The sequence below is a fragment of the Stenella coeruleoalba genome, assembly GCF_951394435.1.
Source record: "Stenella coeruleoalba genome assembly, chromosome: 10".
Classification (NCBI taxonomy): domain Eukaryota; kingdom Metazoa; phylum Chordata; class Mammalia; order Artiodactyla; family Delphinidae; genus Stenella; species Stenella coeruleoalba.
In genome coordinates, this window is record NC_137156.1 from 77,699,156 (window position 1) to 77,712,173 (window position 13,018).

The 13,018-nt window shown below is 41.7% G+C and overlaps 1 protein-coding gene across 19 annotated transcripts in view; it reads left to right on the plus strand.

Annotated features, from left to right (window-relative positions):
• PTPRG (protein tyrosine phosphatase receptor type G) overlaps positions 1 to 13,018 on the plus strand; it is a 907,646-nt gene that overhangs the window by 855,444 nt on the left and 39,184 nt on the right. For all 19 annotated transcript variants that reach the window (XM_079935460.1, XM_079935459.1, XM_079935474.1 and 16 more), the window contains 2 exons: positions 4,855 to 4,946; positions 12,286 to 12,382. In XM_079935460.1, coding sequence (XP_079791586.1) covers positions 4,855 to 4,946; positions 12,286 to 12,382 — 189 coding nt within the window. The remainder of the gene's footprint in view (positions 1 to 4,854; positions 4,947 to 12,285; positions 12,383 to 13,018) is intronic.

Sequence of the window (13,018 nt, forward strand, 5' to 3'; positions counted from 1 at the left end):
GCTTGGGTGCTGATTTTTTCTTTCAAATTTCAAACCAAAAATTGCTAAGTTTTCCCCTTTTTGTTTATTTAATCTCTTGTTCCTTAAGATTAAGAGAAAGCAACTTTGGCATGGGTGATTTCCCTCTAATGGCTCTGAGGATGTAAATACAACAGAGACATAACCACAGATTTGGGAAGCAACATTTCTTTTTTTTTTTTTTACTTGAAGCATAGGTGATTTGCAGTGTTGTGTTAGTTTCTGGTGTACAGCAAAGTGATTCAGATATATATATATATATATATATATATATATGTATATTCTTTCATATATATATATATTCATTCTTTTTCTCATTCTTTTCCATTATGGTTTATTACAGGATATTGAATATAGTTCCCTGTGCTATACAGTAGGACCTTGTTGTTTATCTGTTTTATATATAGTAGCTTGTATCTGCTAATCCCAAAGTCCTAATTTATCTCTCCCCCACCCCTTTCCCCTTTTGGTAACCATACCTTTGTTTTCTATGTCTGTGAGTCTGTTTCTGTTTTGGAAATAAGTTCATTTGTATCATATTTTAGATTCCACATATAAGTGATATCGTATGGTATTTGTCTTTCTCTTTCTGACTTACTATGATAATCTCTAGGTCCATCCATGTTGCTGCAAATGGCAAAATTTCATTCTTTTTATGGCTGAGTAGTACTCCATTGTGTGTGGATAAATAGATAGATAGATAGATAGAACATATCTTCTTCATCCATTCTTCTGTCGATGGACATTTAGGCTGTAGAAGCAACTTTTCTTCATGTTCACATACATTTTTCTTTATGTCCTGCAGTTTTGCATTTGAGGTCAACATTGACCAGCTCTTTTTTTCCTCCTTGGAATCTCTCACCTTCTTACTTTCTTCTCAGTAGACGTTCACCCTCTTCTAATGCTCTGCTTTTGATGAGAACAAACCAGAGACTAATTTCAGGCTTCATCAGAAGTAGTACATGAGGATGTTCTGTTGTGGATTGACCAAAATAAAAGACCTCTTAAACGCCAAATTTAATTCCAACCACAAAAGGCTAAAATCTTGGAACAAAGTATAAATGATATTATTTAATAACAACAGCCCAGTTTTCTGGATCCTCAACTGACTATATCAAATATTTTATAATGGCGTGATTTCGTGGGAATAGTACTTATCCCATTTTTGCCTAATTTAAACCTTTGGTGTCTGAAAGCTCTATATGTAAAAATATTGGCACAAAATTCCACAGTAACATTTTACCAGATTAACCGAGATGCTCTAATTCCTTGCCTTTCCTTGAAACTGTGCTCTGAGAATGAAGGCAGTGTGTCCCAGTGCACGGGAGCACAGGCTTTGGGCTTAACACACCAGGATTCAAATCTCAGCTCTGCCACTTAGTAATTGTGTCACTTCAGACAAGTTGCCTCAGTCTCCTTACATGTAACATGAAGACGATGACATCCTCTTTACCTAGTTCTTGTGAAGGTAAGTGTATGGAAAGGATTGAGCACAGTCCCTGGCAATCAGTAAGGTCTCTCTTCACATTTGTATCGGCTCTGTCGTTAGACCATTTCACGATAGCATAATAATCCAACCTCTAACCTGTAGTCAGTGAAAACGCCTCTACTTTGATTCCAGCTCATCTTTTGCTTTTCTTTATGTTTCTCCCCCATCACCCCTGTGTCAGCAACATTTATGTTCACCTGAGGCATCAAATCCATCCCTTTGTTGGCACTCGTCCTCGCTGGGTCATTACACACGGTTCTTGCTCTTCCTTTCTTATGTTCATTATAACAAATGTTGCCCTTGGGCAGACATCATCTCCCTAATATCTGGCTAAGTCCTAGGTGCTCAGTAAATGCCTCTTCCAGTGGTTTCCCGTTCACTGTGACCCAGACAACAGCTCTTCTCTCCCAGTCGGAGCACTCTTTGCCTTGTCTCTGTGGCCAGCTTCCACTGCCATACTCCAAGCTTCAGTTAATCTTTCTGAGCTTGTGTTCCCAACTATAAGATGAGTATGAAAATAGTACCTATCTCTTAGGGCTTTGGGGAGGAATGAGTACATGTTAATACATGTAAAGGGCACAGAAGGTGCTGGTCCGTAGTTAGTGCTACTAATAGTTGCTACGTTTGTTATTGAAACTCAGATGTATAGGTGGAAATAACATTTTACAGATGGATATCTTCTTATAACACAGGATCTCTCTGGATAAAAATTGAACAGATCAGGTCTATGATGCTGTCCTGATTGCTTGGCCTTCTGCTAGTTAATTTTATAATTATCTGGCTCATGTTGAGAGAAATTTAATAGAAAAACGATATAAGAGGAAAACTATTAGGGCTTCTAATTAGCTGTAGCCTTATATTCATCTTAATATTGAGGAAAAAAAGATTTACCGACCCCTCAGTTTCATTTATCTTGATTGAAAGACAAATAATGTGTTATCTGGGCTGCTGATGGTGGTCACTAAAGCGTGTGTGTGTGTGTGCGTGCGTGTGTATGTGTGTGTGTGCGCGTGCGTGTGTGTGTGTGTGTGTGTGTGTGTGTGTGTGTGTGTGTGTGTGTGTGTGTGTCTGCCTGCCTGCCTGTCTGGTAGTTTTATGATGTTACTGGTGGTGCCTGGAAACCCAGAGGAGTATGATTAGACGTCTTTGGATAAAGAATCAAATTGGAGGCTAGTGAGTCGGTGATTTCCATGTACGATTACCATACTGAGCTCTGCTGGCTTTTGCTGCATCTAGCCGTGGAGGGAGCAGAGCAGCTGATCTCTGGGCATGTGTGGCGTTAGCTTGGATAGCACAGTTGAGCACTTTGCAGGAAAAAATAATAAATTGTTAACCTGAAAGCTTTTTTTTAGTGACTTGAGCTGGGCTATGCCCTTTAAAACACCGTGGTATGTACCTTGCAGAGTAAAACACCTCTAAAGCTGATGTGTTTTTTCTTATTTTGAACTAGAGTCCTCGTGCTTAATCATGGCACCATAAGTTTATTGGGAATCTCCAGTTCTAAACTATCACTATGGAATAAATATCGCCCTCAGCCTATTATACTATTAACCCCACGTCACTCTACTCTTGGAAACAGCATTGTGTCTTCCATTTCAAAATAAACAGGAGAAAAGTGTTGCCTGCGGTCTGTAGGCTGGAGTGTTTGTGGGGCTAGGTTGTGACCCATCTTATGTATGCTGCCTCTTGTCTAAAGATGAGTTTATTCTTGGGTTAATCTTTTAGAGATGCTCCAATTTTGTCCACATTAGTCCTTCTCTCAACTTAAGGTCTTTTCTTTGCCGCTTGATCATTATTGTAGACTTTGCTTACTTCTAAACATTTTAAGGGAAGTGATCAGATAATTTGGGAAATTTTTCTTGAACTGTGCATTCTGCTAAATATTCTGGGGAAACATTTTGGCTCGGTTTACTTTGTTAATGCTGGTTACATCATTATGGGAGCTATAGATTTCTTGGGCGTGCAAAATGATTGCATATTCATGAACATCTTCAATCCTGAAATATTTGTAAATAACTTGGCAATTTTTTTCATAAGGTGGCCTATTAAAATGATTAGGTCTTTAATTGTTCACACAGAAAGACTCTGTACGTACAGAGCACCCCCTATTTGATAAGTAACATTCCTCTGCTAAGCAGTTTGGATTATGAACGTTTATAAGTCACCTTAAACAAAGTATATGAGAGAGGCTTTTTTCCGCTTTAGAATGATGCAAGTTTGAAAATGTCAATAGATGCAAAAAGCCACCCTAGAGCTTTGCTCTCTCGAAAGAAAGTAGAGAAGGAATGACATAGTCAATGTTAACTGTCACCAGATGAAGAGAAATCAGATTGTCAGGCCTGGATCTATAACATTCTTGCCAAAGTAGGACCTCATTTACACATACAGATCTTCATACCCTTTGCTAAGAAAAGCATCTGTGGCAGTTTAGATGTTTGTGCGTTTGCCAAAGATCTTTCACTCTGAATAAAGTAAATGTCATGTCTGTTGTTTATCTCAAATTCAGCAGAGTATTTTTAAAAGGAAATATTTGCGGGGGAGGGGCGAGGGAAGGAGGGAAGGAGGAGGTTGGGGAGCTCCAGTTAGCGGGGTGTGGCTGTTTTCCGGCAGTAGTCAAGTAGCAGAGTGGATCTGGGTAAATCGGCTTAAAACACACTTGGGGCTCAGGAACTGAAAATGCCCTTTTGAAGTGACAACACTACAAATAAATTGCAATGTGGAGTCTTCCTGAATCTACACCTAGTCTGTCAACACCAAAAAAAAAATCCAGTTAATTCCATCAAACTGGTTATTTGGCATTGTGTAGACACAGCTGTCTTGAATGAAAATTGTGAACACTTAAACATAGACGGCATTGTACCCGAAGCCCGCTGGTACAGTGGCACCTGTCTATAATTGTGTAAAAAGATTGCTTAGACTTCAGAGATCAGACATAGGACTTAGTTGTTCCAACTTCAAGTTGGACCCCACTGAATAGCAAGGTTTTGAAAAACGTGGGGTGTGATAACATTTCTTAACAAATAAGTACCCTTGGTAAGCTCAGAATTTTAGTTAAGAGTATGATGTGGTGAGTTAACTACGTAAGTTGCCTGGAATAGAAAGAATAAAGGTAATAGTTTAAGACCATTTTTAAAACCCTATGTAGCCTAGCATTTAGGCATTCAGAATCATAATGAGACCCTAATGTCAAGTAACTCCAGAGACTTTTCTTGAAGACATCTATTTCAGGTGATACAATTACATCACTCTTTGCAAAAATCAAATATCTGTCTTCAGTAATCCCTTATCAGTGTTATTTGTTTATGGAAGTATTCTTTGTGACTCTGAATATTGTTTTATTCCCACAGATGACATGGAAGCCATTCCTGTCAAACAGTTTGTTAAACACATTGGTGAGCTCTATTCTAATAACCAGCATGGGTTCTCTGAGGATTTTGAGGTATGTTTCAAAACCGGAAATTTCTTTCCTGAAAGCTAACTCTCATTTTACAGGGATTTTTGTAAGCTTGAAGTGAATGTGTTTCAACCATAACAGAAGCAGTCACTGAGGAAAGTGGGGACTTGATTCTCTTTTTTCTTTTCCTTACACTTAGAGTTTTAACAGGCCCTCTTTTCCCAGTAAAAACGAGGTGAAAGGGAGTTGCTTGTGCACTTCTGCGAAAGAACAGACTTAGTGGCAGGAAAGAGGCAACCTCAGATTCTCTCTTCATCTGCATTCTAACTGGGACAGCAGTCATCCTGCAAAGGACAGGGCTTCTCATTCCGTGTGTCACTTCTGGGATGTACAAGGTATAGCAGAGACAGCAGATTTGAGGTCTGAGGGATCTGAAGCTGGCTGCACCAGGAGTGACCTTTATTATCCTTGAGCCAGTCATTGCATTTCTGATCCCCAGTTCCCTCATTTTTAAAAATGGCACCGATGTCACCTCCAACCCCAACGATTTTGGGAAAAAATCGAATGATTAACATCCTGGAAAGTGCTGGGTTAACTGTTAAGCCCATGCAAAGGTCGATGGTTGTTTTCGTGATTATTAATCCTTGGAGAGGAGACGTGGGTGAACGCAGCCTTCTGATTTTAAGAACCGGGATGGAGGAAACAAGGTAGAGAGCAGCGCGCACTACCCTGCCAGCTCTGGGTTCCGTGCCAGCTCCGCAATGACAGGGTGTCAATGAGGAGCTATTAAACAGACTGCCCTTTTCTTCACTGAGGCGCTTCACTAAGGCACATCTCTGGCAGCAAGAGTTGTGCCGAGGAGGCCAAGTTTTCATGGCAGCTCAGCTGTCTTCTAGCTTTGTGGGTAAGTCGATTCCTTTCTGTCTCGTTTCTGCTTTCAAATGGAAATGATGGTGATGGCACTAACCTGCCCACCTCTTTTCACGGAATTGGTTCTGGGGATCACATGGAATAATGGAAGGTAAGCCCTTTGAGATCGCCCAGGAGCCCTACAGCTGGGAGGTGCAGTTATTTCGCATGGAGAAGGAGAGAGAAAAAGAGGACCAGAAGCCCCTGTCTCTGTGCAAATTTGGAGTCCCCAAAGGCCATCCTAAAGGCAGTTATACTGACAACTTGTTTTAAATTAAGTCCTTCTCCTAGCTTTTTTGTTTTTGTTTTATTTCTTGAGCAGAAGCAAAGCAACGGTGGTAGAGAGAAGGACCCCTCTGATTTATTCTGCAGTCATGTGTTTCATGGAACAAACAAAAACACGTCAAGTGTTTAACGCGGCTCTTAAATGCTGCCCCAAAAAAGGTGCCTGTCCAAGTAGAAAGCACATGAGGACAGCACATGTGTGTGGTGTTCAAGTGATTTAGTTCAATTGACTGTTGGCTGGATGACTGAGCAAGAATATTGAGGCATTTAACAATGTTGATGGTATTCGGGACAAACATCCGTCCTCTAGAGACGAGAATTTGATCAGGATGATCAAAGGCAACTCCGGTTTCTCAATTATTTATGATTTGAGACCCCAGTGCTATTCATCACAGCTGGTTTTGACACCATTTAATTATTCGAAATAATCAGCTACACCTCTGTAAACTTGATCTCACTCAAAATGGGCTTGCTGCATCAAAATCACGCCTGTTAACAAATCCTGGGCATCTGCACCCTATTTCTGTCCTAAAAAGAAAACTGTGGCTAGAAGCTTTTGTCGCCTGTATCGAACTCTCTAGCTTAAGTATTATTCTGGTAGTTTCAGGATTGGAACAGGGAGGGCGGGGAGGAGGGAGGCTTTGTTCTACTCTTGTTATTTCACAGTCTGTCCTGGTTTGAAAGGTTTCAAATCGGGGCTATTCAGACTAGGAAGTACATCCTTTCTCCTTCAAAGGATAGTAAGACAGCCATGTAAAGGGGGAATTGAGACATAGAAAAGCTCACTAACATACTGTCATCATCTAATTTAGGGGGAATCTGAAGTATTTTAGAAGAGGAGTAGTACTCCTTTTGGGTAGCTCTGCTAGAAAGGAATATGGTAACAGGCTCTGTAAGACGCGATCAAGGCTGTTTTAATAAACAAGAGATAGTAATAGGCTGTAAAAAGGAGGTCAGGATGAGAGATTTTGTGTAATTTAACAACAGGAAAACAAACCCCTCATATTAAGAGAGTGGTAACCTCAACCTCAGATTTCTTTTATGTGGAATAACGACGGCCAGCATCTACTTGGCACGGTTGCCTGGATTATTTCGCTCGTTCCTCAGAAATACCCCATGAGGTGCGTGCTATTTTATTGTCCCTATTTTGCAGATGAGGAAAGTTACCTGTGAGAAAACCGAGGCACTGGGTGATTCAGTTAGGAAGTGGCAGCAATAGGGTTGAAGACCAAGGCTTTCTGACTCAAGCCCACATGTTTAACCTGGATGCCCTCCAGACTCTCATGGAAGTAGTGGCCTGTAATGAGCTGAAGTCAAAGGAGAGATAACCAAGATTATCAGTGATTGTCTAAAACTGGTCATGCAGCTGATGGGCCAGTGAGTTCCTTGGCAAAAAAAGTGGCGGGGGGGGGGGGGAGCAGTCAAAATAAGGAGCCTCCCCCCACCAAGAGTACTGGGAGCCCAGTACATGAACTTTATGGGCCAGAGCCTTCCCAGAGGGCTGAGAAGCTCACTTATAAAAATCTTATATAACCTCTGAATAGAGGCCTAAAATTAGTCAAAGAACTAATCTTAAGATTATAGAGGAAACCACTGCACAGTGAATATTTGCCTATTAAGAGGAGTTAAAGCAACTCATTCTGCAGTTACTGAGTACCCAGCATTCTCTGAGTACCTACTATTCTCCGCAGGTACTGAGTACCCACATGGTATAAGGCACACAGATGAATTGGACAGAGAGCTTGCTCTCAGGGAGTTCAGCCTGATGGGGGAAGAAGACTAGAGTATACACAGCTAAAGTAGAAAGAGGGCAAAGCAAAATAAGTGCTAATACAGAAATGAAGTTCTGGAGGAGAGCAAAGGAGAAAGGATCCTATGCAGTTTGATTGGGTGTTTCTGCAGAAGTTCTGTTTGCCCCATCTTGATTTCAAATCTTGGAGGGAAATGGAAAAAAACAAATTTGGTGAATAGCTGTCATATGTTCAGAACTTTGCTGCTTGGAGGAGAATGAGAAATGATTCACTGGTAATTTTGAGTCTTTGTTTAGAGGTGATGCTGGAAGCAAGCTTTTGGTCCTTGTCAGATAAATTTTGGAGGCCGTTAAAAGCTGGGGACTTTATACCTCTAGCAGATTTTGCAGTCACGGGAAATAACGTCAATCCTTATGCCCGGATACTGTTCAGTGACTGTTCCCTTGGCTACCTTAGCTGACTACAACCTCACTCTTCCCCGGCCTCCCCAGTCATAATCCAGGAGGCTTCCAGAGGCACGATGCTAGCATATAATCTTTCGAGATCAGGGGAGCTCCAAGGCCCTGTGGGTCAACAGAATTAATAGGCAGGGGTCAGGAGCAGCACAGGTTTAAAGGCTGAGTGCAGAGATGAGGCCAGAGGTCCAATACCCCTTGACAAGATCCTTTGGGGGAGGATCAGGTCTGTTACAATTAGCTCCAGCTGAGCTAAATCTGGGGCAGTTGCTCATCTTAAATCAAGAGAACAAAGCTTTGTCCACCTGAGCTCATGCGCCAAGGGACCAGTGGCCACAATCGCTTTATGTAAGATGCGGAGTTCTCGTGTTGCCGATTTCACATAGCAAGAGTTCCTGACAGAGGCGGAAAGCTGCAGAAAGAACGCTGCCTGCAGGATGGCAGAAAGTGGCCCCGTCGAGTTTCCGGAGCCTCGGTGACAGAATGCCAGTGTGGGTCTTAGATGTCCCACAGGAAAACATTTTAAACCCTTATCATGAAAAACATCATAGTTGGTTAAGCTGAGGTTTTTACAAAGAGTGAGAAAAAACGTGCGTTAGCCAAATTTCACAGATCGTACAGGAAAAATAATTCTATTTTATAGGCCAGCTGCAGGATGATAGACACTGTGATGTACTCTCCAAAGACGGGTTGGTTTTCTGGAGGGGAAGGCAGTCATTTTAGATAAAGACATATGGATTCGGAGGGGGGAGAGAAGGACAGGCATTCTTAGCAAGGAAGATGGCAGTGAAGCACAGAGCAGGAGGTGGTCATACGGTCTGTTCAGGGGGCATAGAGTTAAAACTGTGTGGCATTGGGAAGGGAGTAGGTGGAAAATAGGATGGGACCTTGAAAGCCTGGCTAAGGAATCTGGCGTCTCTCTAGAGGTGTCTGCGTGAGAGAACAGCAAAGTCAAAGCAGCATTTGAAGAAAATCAGGGCGGCAGCTTGTAGCCTGAGCGGAGGAGAGTAGAGGTGGGAAGATGAGTGTGGCCAGTACCTGGCGAGGGCCAGCTCTGAGTCCGACACTGAACAAAGCCCTGAGCTGTGGTCATGACTTAACCTTGTGTACAACAGTCCCTGAACACAGTTGTGGGCTGCCTGAACTCAGACACTAAGAATGTTACACACACTCGGTCTAACACTTGGTCACCAGGTCCAAAACATTTCCTTCTCAGCTTGCTTCACTGTGAAGCTGAGTAATCTGAAAGATTTCTAGATCTGTTCTGGTGGGCTTATTTTTTTTCCATGTGAGCTACCGAATGGGAGGACAGTAGGTCACCATGTGCCCTTTGGACAGCCTTTCACATCCACAACTCCAGGCAGGAGGTGATGTAGTCTGTATCATCTCCCAAGAATTCTGTGTCTGTCAGCTTTTAGTGGTTTTGTTAGTTTGTTTTTTTAAGTTATACTTTATTTTAAACCTCTTGTTCTCAGTTGGCTCTTTTCTGTGATCGTGTGCCTGTTCCTTCGCAGAATATTCATTTCGAGAATACCAGCTCTGTTATAGAGACAGTAAAGTACAAACAGGCTTAAACCTTAAACTTTTTATCAGGGTGCTGACCAGGTAACTTTACTATACACACTCTATCGGCCAGTGTCACTTCAAAAGGTTTTAACACCTATTAAAATCACATTAACTTTGAAATGCCAGTTCTGATGGAGAAAAGACACTCCAGGATCAGGTGATATTATCAGCATCTAAATGAGTCAGGCAGTAGTACTGCAAGGAATTACAGATGACATTATTATCCACAAGACAAAATCAGAAGGCCATAGGCAAACCCCTTGGGTTCTCATAAAATCAGATTTAACATTATTTATGAGTCTCCTTTGTTTTCTGTCATTCACATAATTGGAAAAGTGAAACGGAGGCAACGGATCAGACCAAGAGTTTTAGATAACACAGAGTTTGATTGGCCATATTGAATGGCTGCTTTAAACAGTACGGACAGCTGCTCCCACGCAGGCTTGGTCAATTGCATTAGACTATAATAGAGGCCCCACCTCAGTCCCTAGTGTGTGGTCAGAGCCACACAATGGGAAAAAAAATATCGATAAACAAAGCGAATCTCAAACTAAGGTACTAAGAGCTGAAAGCTCAGCACAAGATATCTGAGCAGCTCAGCCCTGAAGAGGTACATGCCAAAGGTATGACCTTCAAAACCCAGGAACCAAAGCACGTCAGCTTATTTCACGGATTTGTGTACAGATTGAATTAATGTCTTCCAGAATACAAATCCATTTTCAAAGGTTTTCGGGCCCTGAAACTCTTCAGAAGAGCACATGTCAGGCTTTCGAGGCAGTTCTAAAAGGCAAATATTCTGAGTAGGGCTAGCGTTGCTTCTGTTCTTGGAGATGTTAAGATGTCAGACTCGTTCCATTGTGCTCACGTTTTATTATCTGTTTTAGAGAAAAGAGCCAAAGGCAGCCTTAAGGCCCTTTAAACCAGCATTTGCCAAACTGTAGGTTATAAACCATTTTAGATAGAATAGCAAGTATCAGAGTTTATCACATTTAGTAAAAGTAAGAAAAGATAAAGGATTGTCATGAAACGCACACTTTTCCCAGAGAGGTGTGTTGAATTAATGCCTGTGGGTCTTTTTTTTCTTTGCTTCCTTCTTCCTTCCTTCCTTCCTTCCTTCCTTCCTTCCTTCCTTCCTTCCTTCCTTCCTTCCTTCCTTCCCTCCCTCCCTCCCTCCCTTCCTCCCTCCCTCCCTCCCTCCTTCCCTCCCTCCCTTCCTTCCACTGGGAATGCCTGCAATTATGAAAAACTGAATATATATCCTCCAGGAATCGGGTGTCCATGAATATGGTTTCTTTGAATAGTTAGTGACCCATTGTTTTTATACCTTGGTTAAGTTCTTTGATCACAGTGAGTTCCTCCTAAGTACTTTGCAAATATGAAAGACAGCCAGTTCCTTGTTTCATTATGCGTGATGTAAATGCTGTGGAAATCATCCATAATTGCTATGCAACTCCTTTGTGAAGAAAAGTCTGCACGCTCGTAAACTCTGTTACATCTGTTACGTGTAAAACATTTCTCCTGATCATCTTGTGTCACTTTGCCCCTGCTCTTTGCCGCAGCTGTGCGCTGCTAATGACTTCCCTTATTAGTTCGCGCCAGTGCAGTCTGGGGTTTGAAGCACACAGTGTAGAAAAATGTGGCTTTTTAGCAATCTTGTATTAGGCTAATGGATGATGTTTCTATCCATGGCAAAGGTGACGGGAGAGGAGAGTTGCTTCTCCCACTGCTGTTTTTCTAAAGAAGGATAATGTAAATAAATTCAGAGTTAACAAATAAGGCATCAGAGCCATATATATTTGAGCCAGATATGACAACTGTTTAAGTTCTATTAGTGTCGTTTCAGGGCTGAGTACAGTCAGTCTGTGGTCTGTTAGTTATAAAACGAGGCTGTAAGGACTATAATATAAGCATATTGCAAACCATGGTGGAGATTATTCTTCTGCCTGAAATAGTCCTGTTCATCCTTTAAGGCCCGGGTGAATCATCTCCTCCTGTCTAAAGCCTTCCTCTGTGTTCCCGTCAGTTTCTTAAGGCCTCTTTTCTACTAATCACATTTGACTGTCATCATCCTGTTACATGTTGTTCTCAGTCATCTGACTGTGACATATTCAAAAGGAGATAACTATTTTGTAATCCCCATGCCTAGGTCAAAATCTGGAATAAAGTAGCTGATTGATGAATTAGTAAAGAATGAAATCCTTTTATTTTGTTCACATCCTTCATACGTTTGTTATTAGTATGTCTGTAATCATTTCTGAAGTTGAGTTTGGGGAGGTAACGGTGGCCCGTGGCTGGGAAGTGTGTAAATACTCTGTGCTTTTGGATGTAAATAGTTCCTTTCTTTCTACGACCTTGTTGTCAAACGTCTAAAGCGTGTCTAAAAATCTTGGAAATCTCGATGTTTGTTTTCTTCTCTAGGAGGTCCAGCGCTGTACAGCCGATATGAACATCACTGCAGAACATTCTAATCATCCAGATAACAAGCACAAAAACAGATACATCAACATTTTAGCATGTGAGTAATAAACTTTAAACTATCTTCAACTGCGGGGAAATGAAATCTTCCTGCTGGGTAGAAGCTGAAAGGCAAGCAATCAGAATCAGGATGCCAAGAGAAAATTACACTTGCAAGTTAACCTCTCATTAGCCCATCTTCAACAGTGTGGAAGAAGAAGTGGGGACACTCTGCCCGCTGAGTCTTTCACGAAGCTGTCAGATCTCTGCTTAATAATCAGGTGATCGAAGGAAATGTTCTGAGCTTTACTGTTTTTACATGAAGTGATTTCATATCCGATGCTGGGAACCAAACTGTAATGTCATGTCGCTCTCTTGACATTGTTCTTAACCAATGAGAGCCAAGTCTTTTAACACAAATGGAAATACTGGGAACTGAATCAAGGAAGTTGAATTTCCAAGCAGTCTCTCTAAGATTAGGTAGTTAGTTTATACCAGTCCTTGTGGTCCACGTGCTTAGTCCTGTCCAAAACATTTCCAGGGTCAAGAATACCCTGGAAGTTCAGGACGCAAACAAATAAGTGTTCTTCTTACAGAGCCTCAAGGAATACCCTAAGAGGACAGGCTATTTCTGTGGCTAGAAGGCCACTTTTTGTAGACACCGTGGCTTGGGTCACTGGCTGAAGGTATACACTTC